General features: G+C 46.3%; 1 protein-coding gene and 1 long non-coding RNA gene across 4 annotated transcripts; both read right to left on the bottom strand.

Annotated features, from left to right (window-relative positions):
- Positions 1 to 1491: 1491 nt before the first annotated feature.
- On the bottom strand, positions 1492 to 13955 carry PGLYRP3 (peptidoglycan recognition protein 3). Its single transcript, XM_060625210.2, has 8 exons — positions 13687 to 13955; positions 13276 to 13383; positions 12247 to 12448; positions 9433 to 9551; positions 8115 to 8267; positions 6653 to 6851; positions 3353 to 3471; positions 1492 to 2686 (listed from the first exon to the last, which is right to left on the bottom strand). Exons 2-8 carry the CDS (start codon positions 13370 to 13372, stop codon positions 2508 to 2510), a joined length of 1068 nt encoding a protein of 355 aa, XP_060481193.1. The 5' UTR covers positions 13373 to 13383; positions 13687 to 13955; the 3' UTR covers positions 1492 to 2507.
- A 258-nt stretch (positions 13956 to 14213) lies between these two features.
- Positions 14214 to 24812, bottom strand: LOC132672846 (uncharacterized). Of its 3 annotated transcripts, XR_009607729.2 has the most exons (6): positions 24019 to 24136; positions 22947 to 23103; positions 17703 to 17757; positions 16053 to 16268; positions 14862 to 15103; positions 14214 to 14627 (listed from the first exon to the last, which is right to left on the bottom strand). It is a non-coding gene; the product is annotated as an uncharacterized LOC132672846 (long non-coding RNA). The 3 variants fall into 3 exon arrangements; XR_013557351.1 differs by lacking the exons at positions 14214 to 14627; positions 14862 to 15103; positions 16053 to 16268; positions 17703 to 17757; positions 24019 to 24136 and adding exons at positions 22009 to 22221; positions 24739 to 24812; XR_009607730.1 differs by lacking the exons at positions 14214 to 14627; positions 14862 to 15103; positions 16053 to 16268; positions 17703 to 17757 and adding an exon at positions 22009 to 22221 and having other exon boundaries at positions 24019 to 24105.
- Between the last annotated feature and the right edge of the window lie 1782 nt (positions 24813 to 26594).

Below are 26594 nucleotides of genomic sequence, written 5' to 3'. Positions count from 1 at the left end.
TACCCTGTCAGAAAGGAGGGACCATAAAATGATTTTGACCAGAAGTACGAAGGAAATAGTGCCATGTTCCTTCTTTTCTTTAACTCACTGAATGAACTTGAACAGGTCGTCTGGCCCTTTTGGGTTCAGTTTTTAATAAAATGTGGGGCGTTAGCCAGATTAGTATTTTATTCTGGAATCAAATAAAACTTCATTTGGCTTTTCCCCCCCAGCTTACAGTTGTTGAAAACAACTGTCAAGATGACCTTTAGAGCCCCTCACAACCTGACAGCCAGACACTGTGAAAAAGGTGTCCCTCCTTCACCATGGACTCTGTCAGACCTGCCAAGGCCTGTGCACCCCAAGCTTCAGGCCAGCCTGCTCTCCTAGGGAGTGCCAGACTCCTGGGGGCTGCCTCAGCTGGTGCCTGCAAAGGCACATCCTTCCTGCTACAAATAGGACTAGATACTGAAGGAAAGAGAAAGTTCTTCTCTACCCTCAAGGTCTTTGCTGGACTAACAATTAAATTTACAGGACACAGATTAACAGTAGGAAAAAAACCAAAGTTTTATTAAGTGTGCACAGGGGTCCAGGAATGAAATTAAGACCAAAGAAATAACCATGCAGGCAGTTTTTACACTTTTCAGACAAATAGACAATAAGTCTGTGAGGTATTGACAGGATCAAGAAAACTTAACACTGGGAGCTTCAATTTGTAAGGGATTCTAAACAGATTTTGGGCCGGGGTGGTAAATTAGTAAAAAGTAACAAGCGTTGTTATACAGCCTCCTCTCTTTCGCTCCTGCTACAGGGAGGGTACCTTTCACATGGGAGATGTATTCCTTCTCTCAGGGGGGCGGAGGAGGGTCTGAGTGTCCTTCTTGCACAGGCTGTCTCTGAAGTGACTTTATTAAATGTTTATTTTTGAGAGAGAAAGAGAGCACACGAGTGAGCGGGCAAGTGGGGGAGGGGCAGAGAAACAGGGGAACAGGATCCCAAGAAGGCTCCATGCTGACAGCAGAGAGGACTCTGCTACAGAAACTAGAGAAACCTCGAGATCATGACCTGAATGGAAGTCGCCACTTAATGGACTAAGCCACCCAGGTGCCCCTGACGTGACTTTCAGTTAAAATAATCGGTATGCCCAAGAGGCACACTTTGGGACAGCCTGCTCTTGACCCCTACACAAGCTATTGCCTGGGACAAAGTCACAGCAATAGCAACAAGAATAACCATAGCTCCACAGACTTTAATGAAAACATTATCACATGCCAACCATGAGGTCTTAGACATCAACACATTTTAATTCACTTAATCCTCACAACAATCCTCTGATGTGGTGAGGGGTATTATGAACCCCGCTTCACATGATTAAGGGGAGTTGGGAAGAAATTTTCTATACCAAGGACTCAGAAGAGCCAACTGAACAGAATGGGCTGCCCCAGAATTTGCCTTTAAAAAAGCATTTGACAGCTGAGTGCTCTGCTTTTACTCAGATTGTGTGGGTGAGACCAATAAAAGTCAATAATATGGAGGAGACAGTAATCCAGACCATGCAGTGTTGTTGATTTGAAGAGGCCTTGATGAGTTCTGGGGGAGATGGGGAAGTCTACAGCCCTGTAGACATAAGGCCAGCGGGCACAGGTGGGCAAGGGAAGGCCGCAGGCACAGGTGGCTTGTGTAGACACAGCCCAGTTGGGCCTAGAGGATTACTGTTTGCCCTCAGGGAACTTGGGGTGGACAGGACACAGGACCCTAGAGGCACCATTATAGACAAGCGACAAGAGCTGGCTCTGAGCCTCAGACTGGGAGGGGCAACAACAGAGAGAGAATGGCAGGATGGGGGACAGTCCCAGAAGGTGTCTCCAAAAAGAGGGGCTGGTGGAACAGACTGGAAAGGGAAGCAGGGACTTGACACACACATTTGTTTATTCATCCACCTCTCCAACAAACATCTATAGCATACACAAAACTCCAGACACTGCTGAGGAATCAAGGACATGGGGGCAAAGAAACCTGGAAAGCCTCACAATCCAGTGGAGAGAACAACCACACCTGTAAGCAATGAGCCCTAAAATAAGGGCTGCATCCACATGGGGACAAGTGGGTGTGTGAGCAGAGAGGAGCTTTGGGCCTTGACCTGGGTCCTGTGTGAAGCTTGGGGGCTGCTGGGTAGATGGCAGGGGAAGGTACATGGGGCAGAGGGGCAGCCAGAGAGGGAACGAGAAGTCAAACAAGGATCAGCCCATCTTCCCACCTGGCTTAGGAGCTGGGCGCCCAGGGGAGGAGAAAATGAGGAGTGAGGAAGGTGGGGCTCACTCAAAGGCTGGGTATGCCCAGCTCTAGGGTTTGGGGCTGCTGGCGGGTGGTGCTAGCAGGAGAGGATCATCCTAACCTGAGAAAGGAGGGGCAGGATGGGGCTGACATGGAGGGGACAACACCAGGTGTTGAGTCAGGATAGAGGGTGAGGACAGGGGAGACCTAGTAGCCCGGTGGGAGAAGCAATCTCAGAAGGAGCAGGGGCTCCTTCAGTGTTTGAAATGAGGCCAAGTCTTAATGATGTTGTACAAAGCTTTCCCAGGAGACAGTGTATTGACAATATCACTGTGCCCCACCAACAGGTAGTTGGGAGTTAAATACCCCTTGTCCACTGCATACTGGATCAGGTTCTGGGCTGCCTCCAGGGCTGCAGCATTGGGTGGCTTTTCTGCAAAACACATTTTCCCATCAGTTTTAGGGTCTTAAGGTTACATGCTTAGGGAAGGGACAAGCTCCTAGATTCCAGTCTCCCGCTGTCCCCACCCCTACCATACCTACCACTACCATAACCAACAAATTCACATTATTTGTGGCAGCCAAGCACAAAGAGAAAACAAAGTCATTTTGTTCTCTGATTCCTCCTTGCAAAGCTCCTTCCAGAAAGTTCAAAACTACTCTAGAAGAGAGCTGCAGTACAACACAACACTCCTCAGCAAGCACCATGAGGCAGACATGGCACCACTGGACCATCCACTGCTTTGCCATAGCAGGCAGTGGGGCTCCCCAACATTCACCAGGGAGGAGAATACATTTGCCAAATGAGCCAAAAAGACACCATATTTGCAAAGGATGGTGTTCTCTCTTGATCCATGCTTGCCTTGCGTATGGCTATAAAGACAGGGCTGAGTATGGGGACAGGTGGATTTGGGGAAAAGTTCTCCCTGGCAGGGACTCTGGGGGACCTGTGTCCTATATTGAGAGTCCACTTTAAAGCTGAAATGTTCTAAACACATTGCCAGGTACCTCAATGTTGCCTTTTCCCCCATGCTTCCCAGACATTGTATATTAAACTTCATCCCCCTAGAATGTTCTCTGCTTCATGCTCACCCCTTACCTACAAAGTTGCCTATGAAGGCAATTCCTAAGGCAATATCATTGTATCCATAGGTGTGAGAGCCTTGGATATGCCAGCCAACTCCTTCATACACACCACCATCCTGTCCCACCAGGAAGCTGGGGTTGGACAAAGGAAAATAGAGAAAGTCACTCCTAGAAGGAGAATTAGCTTCATTCACCCCTTAAATCATTAATTCAGTCTTTCTTCCATTTATCAGGTATAGAGTGAACGTCTCTTATGTGCCAATGTGTATGAGACCAAACAACAACAGCAACAACAAAAACTCCATAATCGCTGAACTCAAGAAGTGAAGATAATCACAAGCAATAACAGCAACTTCCGCCCATTCCAACATGGTTTTGTCCCCACAACTCCACTGAGTCTGACACCACCAAGGTGACCAGTGACTGTCTTGATACTAGTACAATGGAAACTTGTTTTTGTTCTGGTTACATTGACCCTGTTAGCCATGCTCTTCTTTAAATGTTCTCACCCCAGGGCTTCCAGGAGCCCACACCCTCCTATTTTCCTCTACTCTGCTGCTCCCCCCACCTAGGGCTCTCTTCCATCCACCTCCTTTTCCTCAAATATGGTGCTCCTCAGGATTCTGGCCTTCCCCTTCTCTCTTGTCACTCAGCATATTCTCCTGGGACAGTTGCCCAGTCCCATGGCTTTAATTACTATCTATAAAAATCAACATGTCCAAATGAACCCATCTTCTGCAATTTTCTCAGCCAAAAAAGTGGACATCATCTTACTGCCTCCCCCTCTCTCTCCCTCTCCAGTCCCATCCAATCATTGGTCATGGTTTATCATGATACATGGCTATATCTCTGACCTTGATTCCTCCATTTCTCTATGCCAACTGCTATCATACTGCTCCAAGTCACCATAACCTGTTGTCTGGATTACTTCAATAGCTCCCTGCCCAGAGGTTTACCTCCTTCTAATCCATTCCTGAAACAGCACCTCAAGTGCTTTTGCTAACATACAAATCCAATCATTAGGCATGACTTCCAGTTGCCTTTCAAATAGAGTCAGTCTGTCTGAGTTCTTCTGATATGGTCCCTGTTGGCTTCTCCAGCCTTACCTCTCACCAGTCTTCTTGCTGAAATGTATTTCTAGATATGAATTAAGCTCCTTTAGTTCCTCAAGGATATGCCCTCTCTGGACCCCAGAGAGCATGCTGCTCCCCTTACCTAGAGCACTCCTCACCCTTATTTGCCCCACTAATCCCCATTCCTTACCCACATCAGAGCCTTAATGCCCCTCCCTCTGGAAGCCCTTTGCTATTACTGCCAACTCCACCAAAGTCTTGTTAGAAGATCATCCTCTGCATATCCTGTTCCTTATCTGTCACAGTGTCTAACATGAAGGATTGTCATTACTATTCACTGTCTTCTCTGTAGTACTCCATGAGGGAAGGAGCCATATCTATCTTGCCAAGCACCAGGCACATAGCAGACACTCAATAAATATTGGTTAAAATGTTAGAAAATGGTGATCAAGAAGGAGCCCCCATTCAATGTTAGAGATAACACACCATGAGGCTGGAGTGAAAGGGAGATACCATAAAATCAAGGAATGAAGATGAAGTCCTTGAAGACTGAATGAAAAAGGAAAACTAACATTCCCTGAGCATTTGCCATTTGGAATTTCCAAATTTATGAACAACTCTCTCGTCTGTGCTAATTAATCATAGCAAGGCTGTGGGAAATCCTGCAAAATGCAGCAACTGTTTCCTCCTGTTTGCAAAGGTTGCTTTTAATTTTCTAATTAAGTTTTTAATTTTAATTTTGGTACATTTAACATATAGTGTTATGTTAGTTTCAGTTGTACAAAATAGTGATTCAACAATTCTATACATTACTCAGTGCCCATCATAAGTGTACTCTTAATCCCCATCACCTGTTTTACCCATCCCCCATCCACCTCCTCTCTGGTCACAAACCATCAGTTTGTTCTCAATAATTGAGAGTCTGTTTCTTGGTTTATCTCTCTATCTTCTTTTTCTTTTGTTTATTTTTTTGTTTCTTAAATTCCACTTAAAATTGATTAAATACCTAAATGTGAGACCTGAAACCATAAAAATACTATAAGAGGGCATAGGCAGTAATTTCTCTGATATCGGCCATAGCAACATCTCTCTAGATATGTCTCCTGAGGCAAGGAAAACAAAGGCAAAAATAAACTATTGGGACTACATCAAAATCAAAAGCTGCATAGAGAAGGAAACAATCAACAAAACTAAAAGACAACATATGGAATGGGAGAAGATATTTGCAAATGACATATACAATAAAGGGTTAGTATCCAAAGTATATAAAGAACTTATACAACTCAACACCAAAAAAATAAATAATCCAATTTGAAATAGGCAGGAGATATGAACAGACATTTCTTTAAAGAAGACATCTAGATGGCAAAGGCTACTTTTAAAATGGGAGTTAAAAGGAGAACAGCAACCAGCCCAGAATGACACATATGCAAAAGACACATATCTATCTGAGACTATGGTTTTATTGTAACTAAGTCATGGATGAGTAATTGAAATTTATCATATGCTAAACCTAAATTCTTTCCATGAAAATTCCAAGTCATCTTCCAAGTGGCTTCTGCCATTCCACTAACTTAATGTGTTTCTTTATTATAGACCTGGCATTAAAGGAACCAAAAAAGAACATTTTTACTTCACTCTGTATCTTCAAATAGATAAGGTATTATTGTTCCTGTTGCAGAGATGAGGCAAAAGAGGCCCAGGAAGGTGAAAAGTTTGTGTATCTATAAAATGGAGTAAACTATACCAGAGTTATTATAGGATTCTAACATCAGAGGGAGCAAGTTTGAGGTTGGGCCAGAGTAAGGTAGGAGGTGAGTAGGGCCTGTGACCCTGAGTGGTTGGAAGGGATTGCATAAAAAGGCACAATCCTCCAATGGCCTTCTGTAAGGGTCTCATGGTCTTGCTTTATCATTATTGTTGTTAATGTCTTTTCAGAGTCTTCCCAACCACTCATAGAGAATATGCCCAGGAGAGATAACTAACCCTTAGCTATGATCTAACTATACTCAGTCCAGAGACTTGCTTGAATAAAATGTGAGGTTTTATGTGAAGCACCCACTACCAAAGAAGGGTTCAATAAACATCAGTTCCTTCCCCAGCCTTCCTCCTACAGTCCTGAAGAATAAAAGGGCATGTTTTCTTTTCTTTTTTAACATTAATTTATTGTCACATTGGTTTCCATACAACACCCAGTGCTCATCCCAACAAGAGGAGGGCATGTTTTCAATCCCACTTACTGATATCCAATGTCACAGAAGTGCTGTGTGTCCATGTGGAAGGATTGTATATCTTGGACACGAATATGGCAATCCATGGATACATTGCAGGTTGTACCAGCGGTGTGGATGATGATGACATATTTTGCTGGGAGGCTCATTTTAGGGCAGTGTGTCTCTCTGGCTTCCCATACTGACCGTGAAATGATGTTGGGGCAAGCTGTGGTAAGGTAAAAAACCAAGAGCATGGGAACACACCTACTTATGGACAAACTCATAACTGCAGGCTGGATTCCTTCTCGGTCTCCCCAACCTCTGGCACCCATTGCCACTTCCTGATGTAAGCTCAAGCTTTGGAATTTAGGAAAGTCCAGACAGGAACTTTCTGGGTCATGTGCCTGGAGCTAAGGGACAGAGGTAAAAATTTATAAGTTCTGATAACAACTGTGGAAATCATTATATGAACATAAGGGGAAGGACTGTTGATTGTACAGAGGCATGGCCATTTTATTCAAAAGACAAAGTATGCCTACCTGCTTGATGTATTGCCTACCTACTTGCTATATTGCACATTTATGCAGGTGTGTGGACCTATGAAACAGGACAATGTGAAGAAATCAGCTGTGTCTCTGAACTGATCATGTGTATATGGAAATAATTCAAAATATATAAAAAACTCTACAAATGCTAAAAATATCATTATTGAAGACAGCATCCATCTGAAAGCCAGAAGCATTTTATTAAAAACTTAGTTTAAAAAAAAAAGCTTAATAAAAATATCCTTGAGTCCAAGAAAAGGTCCACTCTAGCAGAAAGCTAGATATATTGTACTGTTTTTAGGTCACTGCTTGCTCACTCCAAAATAGCATATGATTTTTATTACCCTACTTCTTGGAATATTCACTCTGATGTCAGTGTTACCTGCTGACTCGTTTTTCTCAGTGTGTGGTCATGCTGCAGGATGGCTGCATTTTGCTCTTAGAATGCTGTGTGTGTGTGTGTGTGTGTGTGTGTGTGTGTGTGTGTATGTACTCACCTGCTATACACAAAACTGTATAAATGTTTACCCCATCCCATTATCATGTTTCCTTTTTCTCCATAGCTTTGATGCAATCTGACATCATATGTATTTTACTTGTTGAGTTCTTCATTTCCTGTCTTTCTTCACTGAAATGTGCAGATTTGTATATTTGTTCACAGCTGTGTTCTCAGTTCCTAGAATAGTGCCTCATATTCAGTTAATATTTGTTGCTTGAATGAAAGTGTGTGCACATATATATTGCTAACAAGAATGGTCTCACGGCTATATCACACTACTAGTGGGAAGGAGATGAGGCCAGGAAGCTAGCCTGTCAGAATTTTTTGGATCTCAGCATGAGGTGTTCTTGATCCAAGAAGCCAGTGAACACCAATAGGACACAGCATTCCCTAATGTGGTTGAGTGATAACTGGGAGGAAGGTGAGGCAAGATTGAGGGTCTTACCTTTCCTAGGCATCACTGGCTTTTGAGGGACCAGACAGACCTCTTCATTCAAGATGAGTAGCTGAATATACCTGGGTGACAGATGACCCTTCTGGATGGCATAGGATATCAGGTCCTCTGCAGCTGATAGGGCGGCAGGGCTTAGACTACTTCCTAAAAGAGGATAACGTGGGACCAAGAACTGTCAGCAAGACATTCCATCCTGATCTAGACCTGGGAGAGGATAAGATGTCACCTAGGTCTGAATAACTGATAGATTGGAAGAGAGGAAACAAATCCAGTAGCCAAAATAGGGCCTAAGAGACAAGGAGCTACTTGGACAGAGCTCTTAGAAGCCAAATTGGTGACCTATTCCAATTGCCAAACTAGGACCTTATTTATACTCCATCTCTAGGTGAAAGAGCTGGGCGGCAATTAAAGCTACATGCAAAGGAAGGCCAACTTGACTAAATCAGGTATGCCTTAGCATGCAGGAAAAGGGAACAGAATTTAGGAACTCCCACAATCAGGCATGTGGCAAGTGCACTTTATATCCATTAACTCATATAATTCTCACTGAAAACCTCCAAGATAAATGCTATTCCTAGCCCCAGTTGGCAAATGAGGATCCTGGCAGGTTCCAGTTATTCACTTACTAGCTCTTAACTCCATTTTTTTCTTGAGCTCTCCTGTTTCGCAGGGGCTAGAAACCTCAAACTACATTTCCCAGACCTCATTGGTGCCAGCTCTGGCTGGGTTCTGCTGCTCCAGCAAGAGAGAAGCCATGTTTTTCTTCCTCTGCCATCCATAAGTATAGACTCAGTGCCATACAACATCAGACTCCAGAAGTGATGGTAAGAACTGAGAGCTTAAGCGGTGTCAGTGGTGGCTTCAGCTACCAAACAGGAGTGCAGACCAGAGAGGAAGAAGAGAAACAACAACAACAAAAAAGCTATATCATAGAATCCAAGGGAGAAAGGAACTCAAAAGAAAGGATGGGTCACCTGGGTGGCTCAGTTGGTTAAGTGTCTGACTTCAGCTGAGGTCATGATCTCACAGTTCGTGGGTTTGAGCCTTGCATCAGGGTCTGTGCTGGCAGCTCAGAGGCTAGAGCCTGTTTCAGATTCTGTGTCTCCCCCCCCCCCCGCCCCTCCCCCAGTCATGCTCTATTTCTCTCTCAAAAATAAACATTAAAAGAGAGACAGAGAGAGAGAGAAGGGTGATGGTCAGAGAGGACCAGTATGTTGTAGACTGGAGAGACAAGAGTGTTAAGACAAGGGAGTGGAGGAAGAGAGCGTGGAAAACTCTCTGGCAGAAGGTCCAAGGGGACAATCGTTACCTATCTTATTGCCAAAGAAGGCAATTCCCAGGGAGATGTTGTTGTAGCCCTGGGTATGCATGCCTTGGACATCCCAGCCGACACCTTCATACACCCTGCCATCGTCCCCAATCAGGAAGCTGCAGGGCAAGGAAACATGGATTTGAAGGCAAATTAAAGAAGACCTCTCACCCAACCCATTTAAATTTCCAAGAGATGTGGGAATATACTTTAAATTATTTTGTGATTTAGCTTAGTTGTGTGTCCCAGAACCTCACTTTAAAAATACTCAGTTGGTGGGGCGCCTGGGTGGCTCAGTTGGTTGAACGTCCAACTTCAGCTTAGGTCATGATCTCATGGTTTGTGAGTTCGAGCCCTGCATTGGGCTCTGTGCTGACAGCTCAGAGCCTGGAGCCTGCTTTGGATTCTGTGTCCTCTCTCTGCCCCTCCCCACTTGTGCTCTATCTGTCTCTCAAAAATAAATAAAGGTAAAAAATTTTTAATTAAAAAAATACTCAGTTGGTTCTAGGGTGCCTGGGTGGCTCAGTCAGTTAGGCATCCGGCTTCGGCTCAGGTCGTGATCCCCCAGTTCATGGGTTCGAGCCTTCATCTGGCTCTGTGCTGACAGCTCGGAGCCTGGAGTCTGCTTCAGATTCTGTGTTTCCCTCTCTCTCTTTCTCTGCCCTTCCTCTGTTCATGCTCTATCTCACTCTTTCTCAAAAATAAATAAACATTTTTAAAAAATTTTAAAAATATATTCGGTTGGTTCAAAGTGGAATTCAAATGTGTGACTCTTAAACACCTGAGAACATTATTTCAACACTTTTCCAGGGCAATGAAAACTCATCCATCCTATTTTTTAATTATAGGAGAAAGCACATGAACATTTAAAATAAACAACTGGAGGGGTGCCTGGGTGGCTCAGTCGGTTGAGCGTCTGACTTCAGCTCAGGTAATGATCTCACGGTTTGTGAGTTTGAGCCCTGCATCGGGCTCTGTGCTGACAGCTCAGAGCTTGGAGCCTGCTTCAGATTCTGTGTCTTCCTCTCCCTCTGCCCCTCCCCCTCTCATGTTCTGTAATTCTCTCTCTCTGTCAAAAATAAACATTAAAAAAAATAATAATAAATAAATAAAATAAACAGTTGGAGGGGCGCCTGGGTGGCGCAGTCGGTTAAGCGTCCGACTTCAGCCAGGTCACGATCTCGCGGTCCGTGAGTTCGAGCCCCGCGTCAGGCTCTGGGCTGATGGCTCAGAGCCTGGAGCCTGTTTCCGATTCTGTGTCTCCCTCTCTCTCTGCCCCTCCCCCATTCATGCTCTGTCTCTCTCTGTCCCAAAAATAAATTAAAAAAAAAAAATAATAAAAAAATAAACAGTTGGAGTTCAGGAATCCCTTAATATTGGCTTTATCTTCAGTTTCTCCTTAGGAATACCTGTAAGCTCTTCTGTATCACAGAAATTTGTTTAGAATATTCCTTTTTTTCAGTTTCTTTTAAAAACAATATATCTATTCTTTTGCTCTACCTCCTGCCTCCTTTCTGTCTCTCTAACTTTCTTACTCTCCACTTCCCAACTACACTCTTCAGAAATTATGTTTTCACAGCTCTTGCCATATTCCACTCTTAATAGACTGTGAGTTTCCATAGCAAATGGAGCACAGAAAGAACACTTTCTCAAGGATGCCTAAAGACCCTGAATGGAGGTGAGCCCACCTCCCACCCTGCACTGACATGGCCTGGGGATTGGGTGGGGCCTCAGTATGCCCACTGATCTGGGAAGACTTTGCTGCCCAGACTTTCAGTAAGTATCTCTGTCACTCTTCAGCAGCCTTTGGTTAGTCCAATGTGAACTGTCCCTTATGGCAACAGTCAGCTGTACCATACAAACTGGAGATTATGTGTGTCTATATACACATCCTCATAAAAAAAATTTTTAAGTTTATATTTATTTATTTTGAGAGAAAGATAGTGGGTGTGCATGTGGGGAGGGGCAGAGAGAGAGGAAGAGAGAGAGTCCCAAGCAGGATCACCACTGTCAGTGCAGAGCCCTATGACTGAAGCTCGCTCCATCTCACAAACCATGAGATCATGACCTGAGCTGAAAACAAGTCAGATGCTGAACCAAATGAGCCACCCAGGTGCTCTTATTCTCATTATTAAGGGGAAAGGAAGAGTTTCTGGGCCTCCACTGGTAATCCTGAGTGGACACTTGATACACAACCTCAGGATCTCTCCATGCATCACATTTGTTTTAACATGGGGCTCTCCCCTCTCGATCCCCACCACCATTCCCTGTGAGATCAGACCTCAGTGTGACGTGGTCCTCCAAGGAACCCAGTGGGAGAATGCTCCTCACTGTCTTTGTGTAGACTGCTGGATCAGTAGGCAGTCTGGGAACAGCTCTAGGTCCCACTCCCTAACTTAACAAATTCTCTGTCTTCTCTAGACCATGGCATCCGTACCTTTGACACAGGGGGTGGTAAAGTTCTCCCATTCTCTCACCCATTCCTCAGAGTGGATGGGAGGGCCTAGGTAATGCTTGTGAAGACCTTTGTAAACTGTAATATTCTACATGCTCCATGGACAACTGTAGTTATTACACAACCTCCCTTACTTGTTCCAGAATCCTCCAGTGTCTGAGACCATCTTTGAATAAATGGCTCTGAGCCATCCTTCCTAAACACCTCTGAGGATTCTGGATTTTGTTCATTTGTTTTAACATTTTTTATTCATTATAAAAGCAACATGAATGGGAAGATGGGAAACTAGATGAGGGAAATTGGGTGGCCCCCTTAGAGGCAGATTTGAATGTGGCCCCAGGACCCACCCATTTGCTTACTTGTAGACCACGTCGCACCAGCCTTTGGTATAGACAGAATGGGACTGAAAGCCCCGAAGCCTCTGGCTGCAAACATCCTGCTCCTGGCACTCCATCCCTGTGAGCTGGTTCATGATGACATAGGCCACAGGTTGTGTCAGCTGGGCCTTGCAGGTCTGTGATCTCGCTCCCCACTCCTTGCGGGAGACAATGGTGGGAGCTTCTGCAAGGGGACCACAGGATGGCATACAGCAAGCACTACTATTTCTTCTGCAGGCCTGGGAGAGTCCCCTGGATGCCTCCACCACCCACAGCCCCCCTTCTCATCTCCATAGCCTATTCTGGCTAAAAGCAGTCCCCATGCAGACTCTACATCAGCATCAGAAGTAAAGCTGTCTTGGTTTTCATACACTCCCTCATTGTATATCCTAAAGGACAAACCCCCCTCAGCCCTACCCTGGCCTGCTTTGCACTTCCCACCTCCAGAAAGTAGCCCCTGTGACACTCTGTGCTAACCATGGGGCTCTGAGCTGCCATCTCTTAAAGCACCCCAGTATGAATGCATTGTCCTCACTGGCATTTGCCCTGGGTCTCTGACCTATCTATTGTCTGGGCCTCCCCTCAGAACGGTGACTCTCTGAGGAAAGCTCTGTTTCTCTCCTCAGATTCGAGCCCTTAGGAAGTTCCCTGAGCATCAGGTACATGTCTTTCTCCCATGTGAAAATGCACTGCAGACAGGGCTGAGAGCCCTGCACAGGACCCCAGGACCCCTGAGGGCTCACTTACTATCTTTATGTTGGAAGCATCTGGGAGCTTTCTGAGGGATAGGGTGTCTCTACCCTTCTACTGACAGCTGGAGACTGGGGGCCTTGTTCTTAGTCCCTGGGTTTTCCCTCCTTCCTGGAACCCACCTTTGCTTGAGGATTCATGGCAATCCATGGGAGCTTTGTGGGATTCAACCCCACCTACCAACCCAGCCCAAGTATAATTAAGTCCCGAGAAACACTTCTGGCTACCTGAGGATCCCTAGCTAACCCCAAACCACCTCACCATTTTGACCCTTGTGAATGAGCTGAGAGATGCCAACAAACAAGTCTAGAAGCCCCTCTGATAATCCTCTGGCTTGGGTTTCATTCCAGGAGAACATTGGGGAATCCCCTGCAAAGGAACATTGCACTTAGTGCTGGTCCTTGGAGAATACCTGGACCAGTGAAGAGGAATAGACTCGACATCCCCACCCCAAAGTCCACAGCCTCTCCACTCCCCCAAGTCCCCTGACATCTTCTAGGAAACAACACAAAAGAGAACTACAGATATTTCTGGCTTCACCCCACCTCTGCCTCCCACATCTGCCCCAGTGAGACCTTCATGCCCTCCCAAATCCCCTCCATTCCAGGGGAATTGCCATCTCTCCTGCCCCCTCGTCTGAGCAGCTCTAGCTCTCCTGGCTCACCTACATACCTTTGTTCAGATCAGAGGGTCACATACCAAGGTGGTCATCATTATTTGGTGGTAACATGTACACATGTATCAAGTATGTATTGATCCAGACAAGGTTCTTGAAATACAGAAATTTGCAGATTGTTGTGACTGTCCTCACAAACTAGATTTTTGAGATGGGATTAACTGAGGATTAGTCATCATCAACATGCCTCATTCTCCTCTGCCTGTTTAGTACCAGAGATCATAGGAGCAAAACCTACTAGAACCAGCAGTGTCACCAACATCACCTCCCACAGGGCAGCTCTATAGTTTACCAAGCACTTTCAAGAGCCTTACTAGATTTGTGGCTTAAAACACGTATATGTGATAAGCAAAGAAAATTAACCACTCCCTCAACACAGAGGAGAAACTAAGGCTCAAAGAAGTTAAGTTACTTGTCTAAGATGATATGGGTTTAAGCCATGGGCTTGGTTCCAACCTAGGCTGTCTGACCCAAGCTGCGTTCACTGCCACTATACTTGGTGACCTCTCCAAAGCTGTCAGATGACCTTGGATAAGTCACTGCTGCAATGGAGCCCAGCTCGTATCCTTGTCTGTAAGTCAAGGTCACTAAGGGCCTCCATTCTGTCCTTCTGTGAAATCATCAGGAGCAAATTCATGACCATGAAACTAAAGCCAAGGTGTGCTGGGCAGACTGGGGAGACTACTGAGGACTGGCACCACTCTCAGTAGGGCAGGGGACACCTGAGCTAGGCTCTAATGGGGAGCCAAGGACTGGCCAGAAGGAACAATCAATGAGCGATAAGGAGGATGACTAACAATTAGTATGAAAAGCACTTCTGACCCAATGAAAGAAAACTCACCCCAAGTCCCAAAATCCCAAGCAGGGAAAATAAGAAGCCACAGCAGCATCCTCATGTGGTCCCAGGGTGCCAACAGGGTTAGTGTGGACCTTGGCCCTGGAAGAGATGTCAACAGTTAACCCAGCTGTGCTCACTCCTCAAACAGGATACCCACCCCACTGCATGGCACCCCTGCCTGCCTCACAACCAAACTGAGAGCCAGCACCTGCCTAGAGGTCTCAGGGTCCTCAGCACAGAGCCTAACCCTCAGCAGGTGCTCATTAAAGTTGAGGGTGCTAGCAGCTCTTGCCCAAAGTTACCCAACCAGTAGTGGCAGATCAGGATTCATACCCAGGTATGTCTCCACAGCCTCTGCCTGGAACTTCGCCACAGTCTGTCCAAGTTTTTGATGCTGGAGATTCTCAACGTGGGCCCAAGAGGTTAAACCCCAGGATCTCTGTGGTCTCTTCTGGCTGCAGGAATCTTTTTGGCTCTCTTGGGCAGAAATGAATTGCTTGTTTATGCTCAATCAAAATGAAATACCAGTTCCCCAAGATGACAACAAAACATTAACTTTTCTCCTGGTTATCCTACTGAGAAATGAGAGAGGGAAGTTTCAGATAAAATGAGGTATATCATTGTCCTCCAGAGTTTTTATATTATAATCAGTAGTCCCCAGATGGAAAATGTTTAGAACCATGTTTTAAGACCTGAGCATATAGGAACTTCCTGGATCAGGACCAGCAATCTCTTGGTTAATAATACCCAGTATTCCATTCATTTGGGAAAAACTGTCACTTAAGAGGAAATGAGCCAATTGCAGATGAGAGTAGGAAACATGTGGGAAAGTGTCAGCCTTCCTCTTTGGCCAAATGAGAGGTAAGGATTAGCTTGTCCAATATGGAGCCCTGTAGCTGGCCTCCCAGAAAACAGGTTGGCCTTTTGCAAAGCTACTTAGAAACCAGCAATCAATTCTGGTCAACAGAAGGTTTGGATCCTGGTCACTTGCTCATGGTACTTTCCCAACCATGAGTGTTTAAGTGGCAAATGCTGTCCCGAGCTTGTCACATCACACAGCTGAAATTACAAGGCTTGAGCCCAGCCCCTCATCACACCCAGGGCAGAGACTAGTGGCACCTCCCACCCCCACCTCCAATCACAACCCTGCCTGGTGCCAGAGTTCATCTGCCTTGGTTCACACTGCTATGCATTCTGTATACTTAAAATAAAGATGCAATAGCAGAATAGGGACCAAGTGAAACATAATCAATAGGGATTCAGAGCTAGACAGAAAGGAAAGAAATTGAGTAGAGTTAACTCCAGGACCCACAACCTTGGCAGGAAAGATCCCGGCATGGTAGAACTAAACTCATTTAGTATAATTTAAAATAGAATTTTTTTATTTGGAGGAAGAGTTCAAAAGGGAAGATCACAGAACTTTCTCCACCATATTAATATTTTAGCCAGATAGAAGAGTCCAGTCCCTTCCAAGGGAGAGGGCTTCTCAACAAGGAACACACTCACACTCACACTCAGAAATACCTATGGGTCCCGTGCTGTCCCAGCCCCACAGGTCAGGGTACAGGCAGCCCGCCCTTCATTGGCTGGCAGTTCCTTCCTTCAGACTTGGCTTCTGGCCCTGCTCTCCTCCAGCTGCCACCTCCCAGGCCTTCAGGACGCCTCTCACCAGAGGGCACTCCCTCCCCGGTAAGGGAGCACCTGGGTTCTGGCTTTCTGGATAGAAGAACACCTGGGTTCCTAATAGAAGGTGAAGAGGGGACAGAGTTCTCAGGCTTCCAGGAGGCTCCGTGCAGGGCACCCAGAGTAACTGGGAGAGACCAGACTCAAACTGGGAGCAAGGCCTCACCCTGTGAATAAGCCCAGGTTCCGCCTCCCTGGGAAAGAGCATAATTGCCCAAGGCTCCCTGAGCTGCTTCCTCATCCCCAGCCTTTGGGAAGCCCAGCCAACCCAACATCTGGGAACTTCTTGGCCTTGAGTGGGTCAAACTTTGCTACCCCAAGATATGCCTTTTTGGCATATTGGTTATTCCAGGCTGGTTATTTTATAAGGAAATACACAAGAGCCATGAGAAGTTCTGAAAACCAAGAAGTTACGCTTTTGTAAGAGACACATGAATAGGGAAATCTCCACTTGTAAGGGTGTCTCCTTCAGCACTAGGATGCAGGTGTGACTGTCCAGAAGCTGCTATCACTGGAGAAAGCAATAACTTATATCTGCTTAACTTTGCCCTTGTTTGCTGTACTTTTCCTGGGAACCTCCCACAACTGAATTCCTGCCCCCAACATCTTTTGTCTTTAGTTAATGATGGTATTTAAGGTGATGGCTTTGGCCATTTCGGGGAGTTACTCAGTTTTCCTGGGGCTCTGCCATGTATATATAGGAAGTATACAATTTCTTAAGCTTTCCTTGATTCTCTATTAATCTGTCTCATGTCAATTTAATTTTTAGTCCATTTAATGAACTTTGAAAGGCAGAAGAAAACTTTTCATCCCCAACAAGACAGACCTGCTCCAGGAGTGTCAAGGTTGTGGATGGGGGCCACTGCCCCACCCTCCTTCCACCAGGGCCACCTGCACAGGTAGGATGGAGGCAGAGGAACAGAAAGGTACATTCCAGAAGGCACAATGTGCTATCCACAATGTGGATATCCACAATGTGCTATCATCACTAGTACTTATTTTGGCCCATGCATCCACCAGCCCCACCAAGAACACCTGGTCCCTCACCCACTCCAAGCTCACTTCCCATGAGGGGAGTATCTCCGCAAGGACCTGCACGGCTCTCACCTCCCAGGGGGTGGGGGCAGCCTCCTGAGACTGCAGAAAGGACCCTTCTGAGGGAATGCCCCAAATCCAGACGGGTGGCCCTTAGTGGGACTGCAGTCTTACTCTCAGGCCTGTGGGAACTGGAAAAGCCCCCTCAAGGGGGGATCACACAAATAAACCACTTCCAAATGCCATTCTCCCCATTTAACCGACAAGACCCAAGGCTGGAGAGAAAGGCCCCAGGAGCAGTGTGAAAGAGAGCAGGGGGCTACTTTAGCTGTAGTCTGGGATCAATACTATAGGGACCCCATCAGTTTCCCAAACTTTGCTGACTTGCTGTTTCTCCTTACCTCTGCTATATCCCCACCTTGACTAGTAATAAAGTTCTTGCAATGAGAAGCTCACCTCTGGGGCATCCAGTTCCACAGTTGAGAAGACTGGTCTCCTTCTGCAGGTGGGCCTGCAAATGAGAACGTCAGGGATGGGATTGGAATCTTGGCTGGTGAGGGAGGGATGGGAATACTAGGCAGTGGCTGCCAAGAGGAAGCAAGTAGCACCCAGGCAGCGAATACTTAGGGCTAAGGGGCCCATTCTGTATGATGGCATCAGGAGGGAGAAAGAATGTGGGCTGTCCCTCTCTGGTTCTGTGCATTTAGGACTAAAATGCTAAGTTCTGAATGACTCAGGTCCAGTTATCCTCCCCAGCCACACTCACCTCTCTTGGCCAGAGCAGCTCCTTTCCTGAATGTTCTCTCAACATAGTTGTCTCAGGGAAAAGTTCTTGTGTGACTGCATGGTGAGCTAAACTAGCCACTTTTTTTCATGTAGCACCATTTCAAGTATATTGAAAGAACAATTAACAACCAAACCATGGATATTCATATGTGTGTGTGTGTGTGTGTGTGTGTGTGTGTGTGTATCTCAGACATCTCAAAAATGAACAGAGTGTACCTTTTACTTCAAGGAAAACAACGAATGAAATTTGTTAGCAATAATGAAATTGGAGCTTTCAAACAAAAATTAGAGTTTTGGAAAATTTGTGTTGGCTATCATGAGTTTGACAGTCTCCCAATACTTTAAGACTTTTCTGATAAGATCAGCGATGATATTAATTTATCTGATTTATATATGTACATATTAAAGATTGAAATGTGTCAGCATTTGGAAAGTGTGGATAACTCAGTGAATCAATATTTTCCAATGACCAATATATGAACTTACAAAATGATGCCTGAATAAAGACCCATTCAAATTTCACAATAGACAATGGATTTCAATGTAACAGAATACAAAGGACTCATTGATATGGTTTCAGATTCTACATTGCAACTAACCTTAAGAAACCTCTACTTGTTGAGTTTTGGTGTCTTATCAAAGAAGAATATCCACAGTGATTTTTAAAGACTATTAATATATTCCTCCCCTTTCCAACTACTTATCTGTGTAAGGTTGGATTTTCTTCATATCTTCAACCAAAACAACACAGAAAACATATTGAATGCAGAAATGGATATGAGAATTCAGGAGTCTTCTTTTAACTCATACATTAAAGAGGCATACAAAAATGTAAAAAGTGATACCACCTATTTGCTTTAAAAAATAGTATTTTTCATTTAAAAATGTGTTAATATGGGTTTAGTTATACTAGTGTAAGTGAATCAGTATTTTGACTTTAAAATTTCTGATATTATACGTATTAATACACATAACCTACATAAACAAAAACTCTTTGGTATCTTCAATATTTTTTTTAGTGTAAAAGGGTCTTGAGAGCCAAAAGTGTAAGAATTGGGATCCAAGGAATGTCATGGGCTGACCTGTAGCTGGTAGGCCACAAGGGGGCAGCATGCTGTGCAGTAATTCCAAACGGGCCTCCCCACATCCCTGTCCACTGCACCTCCCACTTCTTTTCTTTCCTTTTCTGCACTCTCCTGGGAGGCACAACCTCTCAATTACAGGAAGTAATCTTCTAAGCGTGCGTTCCGTCAAAACCAAGGCAGGCACGTATAATTCTGCAAATGTTTATCAGATGTCTCAAATGCAAAGCTTATCATCCAGGACTGGGTAAATATGAGAATCCCTGCTCTCGAGGAGCTAATAATCTGGTGAGGTAGGCTGAGTCATAGGATCAGCGTCTAGGGTGATAAGGGATATGCCTAATCTCAAGGCATAATTTGCATAAACGAGCATATTTTTCCTGAAGGCAAAGCTGGAAGATACTGGACTGTATTTCCAGGGCAATACAGGTCAGCTAGGCAGTGATTCTTCCAGTAAGAGACCCTTGGGTTCTCTGATTCAGAAGAGTACTTGACCTGATCAGGCAACAAGTCCAAATAGGACTGACTGTCGCCAATTTGCAGCTGCTGCCTCAGGGTCATTTTCAGGGAGTGACCTGGGGACTGTGAATTGAAATCCTGGGCCCAAGGCCCTCCCTACCTTGCAAGCCCTCTGAACTGTCTTGCAAGCAGGTGAGCTCCAGGTGAGACCAGTAGCCTCTGAGGCTGAAGTCACACATTTCCCATTCTTGGTCGGCTTTCATCCATTTTTTGTTCACAGCAAGTCTCCCCAAGATGGGGTGCATGGGCCCCATAATGGGAAGGAACTAACCAGCTGTGCCCCCACTGCACCACCCGCAGGCCTCCAATGGAGGCTTCATGGTGCAATGACCTAGGGTTTGCTCACCATGTGGCCAGAGCAGGGCTTGTCACCAGGTAGGCACCCATGAAGGATACATTCTGCCATGGGGCCTGGGGTGGAGTATTAAGAGCTCTACTGCGGACTCTTAAGTCTTCAGTCTTAGAAGAACCCTGGAATGGGGTCAGGTGAAAAGTCTTTCAAATTGGCTGCTCTTAACAACCTTTATTCTAGCAGCTGTTTAGAACCAAGTAAAAGTTCTATAGATGTCTAGAGGGCTTCACCTGGAAAGGCAATGGGTTTCCTATTCCGAACACGGCAGTGCAGCAGCCTCAGTCTGAGTGTGTTGGTGGCAAGGAGAGGAGTAAAAGGGAAAGTTGAAGAGGAGAAAGAAGGTGAGGGTAGGCAACCATGAGTAGGAGGAAGAGGGAGAGAGCAAGGGAGGGAAAGAAAGGGACAGAGAAAGGACAGAGTGAAGGGGGAGGGAAGGAGGAGAGAAAGAGGGAGGAAGGAAGGTAGAGAGGGAGACTGGTTCAATTCTAGATGCTACTGACCTCAAATGCTGAGATTCAACTATAGCACCGCAGGTCATGGGGGGCATGTAGTGGTCATGGTATAGCTGGTGTGGGGTTTGGAACCTTGGTAGCTTGGGTTTGAATTCAAATTATAACAGAGAAAGAGCTCCCTATGCAAGTGTGTGTGGTTCTGCCTTTTGGGCTTGGTGGCTTCCCCTTTCTGCTCAAGGAGCAGGAGGGTGAGGTAGTGTCATGCGCACACTAATAAGGTGCACACACAGAATTGTGTCTTTCCACAATGTCAGCTTTATTCGATCATAAAGCAAAGTTAATCACTATTATAAAGCAATTTCAGGGTTCCAAATTCAATGACATTTCACCAAGTGATTAAACTTGGCTTCTTACCCAACACAGAGAGCAGAACATAAGACAAACCATACAACAAACAAGATGACAGAAAGTGTAGAAGCCAGTCTGTGGGCATGCAGTCCTCTGGCCTTGGTCCGGTCCAGGACAGTTCATGGCACTTATTGCTTATTATGTTTAAGCAGTGAAGGATCTCAGTTCTGTTTGAGGATCAATTGGGCAGAGCCTTCAGCAGTAGCTGCCTTTTTGAAGTGGTCCGACATAGAGAGGTCATGTCTGAAGAGTCTGACAGTTTGCTGTAAAAATCCTCTCCTTTTTAAAGGGATTTAATCAGTCTTGCCCCCTCCTCTGTTTCTAATTATTGTCAGTTCTGGGGTGTCAGCTGATGCTGGTCCTAGCAGTACCTCCTAGCTGCAATATCTTTAACTGCATGTGTTATTGCTTGACCCAGGCCCCTGCTTGAGTGAGAGATCCCATTTTGCTCTCTACAGGTGGAATTAGGCATAGCTTTCAGGGGCCTCCCACGGCCTGGAGTCAGCAGCCACCCCAGCCCCTTCCCTTTTCTGACTTCTCATTTCTGGGCCATTCCCAGGTCGGGGAGGGGCAGAAACCCTCCCTGTAGGAGCCTCAAGGGGTCTTTTGGTCCTTCTCATTTGAGGTGGTTGCAAAGAACAAGGACTCTATTTCCCTGGCCAGGCTGTGTGTGCTCCTCCAAGACCCTGGGCTGAGGTGACCCAAAATAGGCAACCTCCTGTCACTGCTCATCTCTGTCCCAAAAATCCAGGGGTGGCCTGTGGTGGTTGTTGGCTTCCACACCCAGCCCAAATATCTTTCAGAATTGAAGTTGAGCAAAAATAGTGTGGAAAGGAATAAATAAAATTATTTCTATTTGTGGAAGGCATCCTCCTATCTAGAGAAAAATCCCAAGTACTTCACAAACAAAAATACTAGAGTCAATAAACTAATTCTATAAAGTTGCAGAGGACAAGATAGACAAAAATCAGTTGTGTTTCTCTACACCAACAAAGACCAACTTGAAAAGGAAATTAAGAAAACAATTGCACTTACAATAGCACCCCAAACAATAAAATATCTATAAATGAACTGATTCAAGGAAGCAAAGACTTTTACAGTGAAAACTATACAACATTGCTCTAAGAGATTAGAGAAAACTAAAGAAATAGCAAGACATCCTGTGTTCATGGATTAGATTTTATGGAGTGAAGGCGGCAATACTAACCAATGGGGTCTACAGATTCAAAACAAGTCCTATGAAATGTCTTTCTTCTGCATTTTCTATTGCTGTCAACCCCTTGCAGTACACTTCTCTTCAGGCATTGTGGTTTTCATCGCTTAACGTGAGATTGGGTCTTTTTCACATTTTCCATTTACCTGTTGAACATTCTGAACTGATGGAATACAATTATAAGAAACGCCTTAATGTCCTCCTCTGGTGATTCTCATACCTGTGTCAGCTTTGGGTCATTTTCAGATGATTGAACTGTCTCCTCATTAAGGGTCATTTCCCCTGTTGCTCTGCACACCTCAAAATCTTGGATGGAATGGCCGGTGGGAATGTTACCTTGTTTGGTTGCTGGATATTTTTGTGTTTTCTATAATCCTGAGCTTTGATCAAGGATGCATTTCAGTTACTTGGAAACAGTTTGATCATGTCTGGTGTTACTTTAATGATTTTTCAGTGGTCCTGAGCAGTGCTCAGCAAAGGGCTAATTAGGAGTTCCCAACACTGTGGCAAGACCTCCCTGAGTCCTCCTGCCTCGTGAGTGAGGGGGGTTACTTTTTCCAGTCTATCTGTTGGCAACAGGCTGTATTTCCAGTGCTGAGGTACAGGCTCTGTTCCCTCTAATCCTTTCACAAGATTGCTCCCTGACTTGCTGGAGTTGGCGCCCATGGAGGCACAGAGCAGGACTGTGCTGCACACTTAGGGCCCCCCAACAGCTCTTGCTAATTGACTTTCACAGCTCTGCCCTCCCCACCACATCGTCCTGTGGACTCGCAGCTCAGTGTCCTCAACTCCACATAGTACACTGGGCTCCTCTTCAGTTTCCCCTCCCTGCACCTTACTTGGAAACTCTCTCGAGGCAGCACATATGTTGTGTAGGGCTTGGCTCACCTGTGTGTGTTTCCAAGTGTCTGGAATTGCCGTCCTCTTTTGCCTGATGCCCAGTATCTTGGAAATCTGCATTTTGTATATCTTGTGTGGTTTTGTTTTGTTGTTATAGACAAAAGAGTAAATCCAGTTTCTGTGAGTCCATAATGGTGTGGTTCCCCTAAGTGAAAACCAAAGTTGGAAACCATCAATGTAAATTCTCAATAGAGACTTTTACAGAGTAAAAGCCACAGCCCCAGTGAAAACGTAAAGCCAGAAAACCCTTAAAACATATATTTACAAATCAATGCAGGGTTGTAAGGACAGTTTTTACTTGAGCCTGAGAGCAAGCACAGGGCCCACCACCTTTTGTCCCAGAGCTGATGGTGAAAACCCATCCTTTGTCCATGTGGCCAGAGTTGCCATACCTCTTTAGAGGTGTGTCAATCTCATTAAATCGTATTCTCCTGAAAGTCTTTTAAGGAAGGCCCAACACAAATGCTGTGGCCTGATGGGAAGTCTGGGTTTTGTCTTGAGTTTTCTGGGGATTGTTGTACAGGTAACAGCCAACCCCAACTAACTTCTCTTCTCCGGGAAGAGACACACAACAACCTCACCAAAGTTACACTTTCTTTCCTCCTAAAAGTGAACCCGTTTTCTTTACTGTCAAAAAGTAATTAGAAAACTACAAAAAGAAAAAAGGGGGGAAGAGCTATATATACCCAAAGACTTTATTTTTATTAAAATAAAACAGAACAAAGAAATTCAACAACTTTACAGAACCAAGTTTAATTTCCAAATCCCTACCAAAAAAAAAAAAAAAAAAAAAAAAGCATAAACTCAGCACACTTCTGTCACAAGACACACAACCAAGTTGCCCACCTTTAGGGAAATAACTGGCACAACCAAAACGCAATGGATAAGCCCAGCCCTGTAAAAACTACCTCCAGGGGTAGTATCTGTCCTGACTGGGTAGCATAGCTTCAATTTCCTCCCACCCCCATAGCCTCACATGCCTGACACTGAACACACACGGTCACTTGCTTCCCTGCACCCCAAAACCCTCTGCACCCACTCCCGTCTCAACCATCCTCACCCCACACAAGTCTTCCTCAGACAACCCAAGCAACAGCTCTGGGACTTCCACAGCCCCAGGAATTCTACCGCCCGGAACCGCCTGATTTACATAAGGTCACGCCCCATTCATGACGCAACAGGCCTCTCTTCCCCCTCCCCTCTTCCCCAGTCGCTCTCCCTACCCCTTCCCCCCAAAACCAGCGCGGGATGATTCAGCGTGGAATTGGGAAGCTCTCCATGACATTTCCAAAGCAGGGTCGTCGACTGCGCCAGGAGGAAAATGAGGCCCGACCTACGCGTGACCCACACTCTAGATGGGCCCTTGAGGGCGGAGACAAAGCCTGACCCGCAACCTCCCACGTGCCCTCCACTCAGCCCTCCGGGGAGACCACTGCACTGAGGGGGTTCGGCGCCTGGAGCCTCCTGGGACCTAACCCTAACTCTGGCCAGGGCTCTGGCCCTAAGGGGGCCCACCATGCATATCTGAAATATCGGATGGGGGCCAGTGACCAACGGGAAAGATCTCCCCGTGGAAGCCACATTTTCGCCATGACATTTCCACCCCGGGATGGAGCTGTAGGAGGGGATCCTGAGACGTGGTTCAGCCTGACCATCCCCCCCCGCCGCCAAACGTTTGGCTCCTTACTTCCAACCCTAAAACTGACCCGCACCCGCGCATTGGGCCAGCCAGCACCACCACCCCCAAAAATAAATATGCAAAAATGTAAAATCTCCTTACCAAAGACAAGGTTGAAACGAACTTGAATCATTTAAAGACAAACTCCGTCCTGGACGTTACTCTAAATTATCTTCTACATAAAGCAAATGAGAAATTGAAAATGAATCACAAACTAAAAGTAAACGAACAAGTGAACAGAAGTAGAGGAGAAGGACCATTTTGGTACTTACTAAGCATCTCTGACAATGGAGGGTAAAACACTTGAATTAAAAGAACAAGCCAAACAAACACACAGCAAAACAAACACCAAAACGCATCCGACATCTTAAACACCGATTACCATAAGAAAGCGCGAATGCAGTCGGGACAATTCCACATTTAGGAAACTACGCAGGGATCACGAATCCCAAAATAAAGTGGAAAAGCCTCACTCTGGGAAGTGTCACGTCCTTCATCCCGCTACCTCTTACCAAGAAAATGTACCGTGTTCTCAACCCGCCCCAATGCAGCCTCACAGGCCTCACACTGTACGCACACGGTCACTTGCCTCCCCGCACCCCCAAACCCTCTGCACCCACTCCCGTCTCAGCCATTCTCACCCCACACACGTCTTCCTCAGACAAGCCGAGCAACCGCTCGGGCATTTCCACAGCCTGTGGAATTCTACCTCCCGGAAAGGCGCCCACCGCGGCCTCATTTACATAAGGCCACGCCCCGTTCAGAATACAACCACCTCCTCTCACTCCCTGCCCCTCCCCGCACCACCCAGCTCCACACACCCGGTCTCCCTGCCGCCAGCTCCCCTTCCACCGGGATCTCAACTCTGATGCTTCTCCTCTTCCTCCCGCCCTCCTCCTTCCTCTCCTTGCGGGTCTCCTCCGTCTTCTCCCCTCCACACTGATTTGCTTACAGCTCGTCTTCCCTCTCCCACCAGCTCCCGCCCCGCCCCCTCCGCCAGTCGGGGCGCTCACGCGGCGGCCAGCACCAGGCCGACTGCGCTCGCCTGAGAGAAACACGAGGGAGGACGTCCCCCAGCCGGAGAAGCGCCCACACACCTCGCGCTCTCTCTCTGCTCAGAGCCCGGTTTGAAGGAGACACAATGCGATGACTCCACCTGAGGGGCTCAGCCCCCAAGCCAGTCCCCCCGTCCCCCCCGTGCCTGGACACCCGCGCTGGGGGAACCGAACGTCTGGCAGCTCTGGGCGCGCGAACCCACACCTGCCGGCTGAGAACAGCCGCAGCCTGCTTCCGCACAGGTGCGTTCGCGGGGCGGGGCCGCGGCGCCCCCTCGTGGCCGCCCGGGGGAGGCGCACCAGGATCCCTAGGTTGAGGCGAGGGAGGGTCCACGGAAACCTGCCTTGAGCCCACTTAGACCCTCCCCCGCCCCCAGAAGTCACAGCAGAGGTTAGTGGGGTCCCGGCGCCCCACTCTGCCTCCGCCTTCCCTTCCTCCCCCGCTGCGCGCTTCCCCTTGGAGGAGATTTCCGCCAGCAAAGTCCGCCTTCCGTGGGGAAAAGCCAGGTCTGGAAAACAAAGCAGCACCTACTCGGAAGAGTCTAGTCCTGGGGCAATTTCATGGTCCTGTCCCGCGCGCTCTGGTTTCTGATTTGCCTTTGTCTCCCTTGTGCCTTGACGTGTATTTGACTTTTACTAAATTGCTGAAATTAGAAAAAGGCGCCTGGCTGGCTCAGTTAGTTAAGTGTTGGACTTTTGATTTTGGCTCAGGTCATGATCTCACGGTTTTGTAAGTTCGAGCCCAGCATCTGGCTCTATACTGACAGTGTGGAGCCTGCTTGGGATTCTCTGTCTCCATCTCTTACTGCCCCTTCTCCACTCGTGCTGTCTCTGTTTCTCTCAAAAATAAATAAGAATTTTTTTTAAAAAAACTTAGAAAAAAAAGATTTGGGGGTAGGGGAC

Source organism: Panthera onca, chromosome C1 (genome assembly GCF_046562875.1).
Source record: "Panthera onca isolate mPanOnc1 chromosome C1, mPanOnc1 haplotype 2, whole genome shotgun sequence".
NCBI lineage: Eukaryota > Metazoa > Chordata > Mammalia > Carnivora > Felidae > Panthera > Panthera onca.
This window is presented reverse-complemented; position numbering and strand designations above follow the sequence as displayed.

Coding starts and splice junctions, on each gene's coding strand:
- PGLYRP3 (XM_060625210.2), bottom strand. CDS start 13,372: ATGTTCTCCTGGAATGAAACCCAAGCCAGAGGATTATCAGAGGGGCTT. Junction 8,268..9,432: donor CTTCTTTGGCAATAAGATAG/GTAACGATTGTC, acceptor ATCCTCTTTTAG/GAAGTAGTCTAAGCCCTGCC. Junction 6,852..8,114: donor GCCAGTGATGCCTAGGAAAG/GTAAGACCCTCA, acceptor ACCTTACCACAG/CTTGCCCCAACATCATTTCA.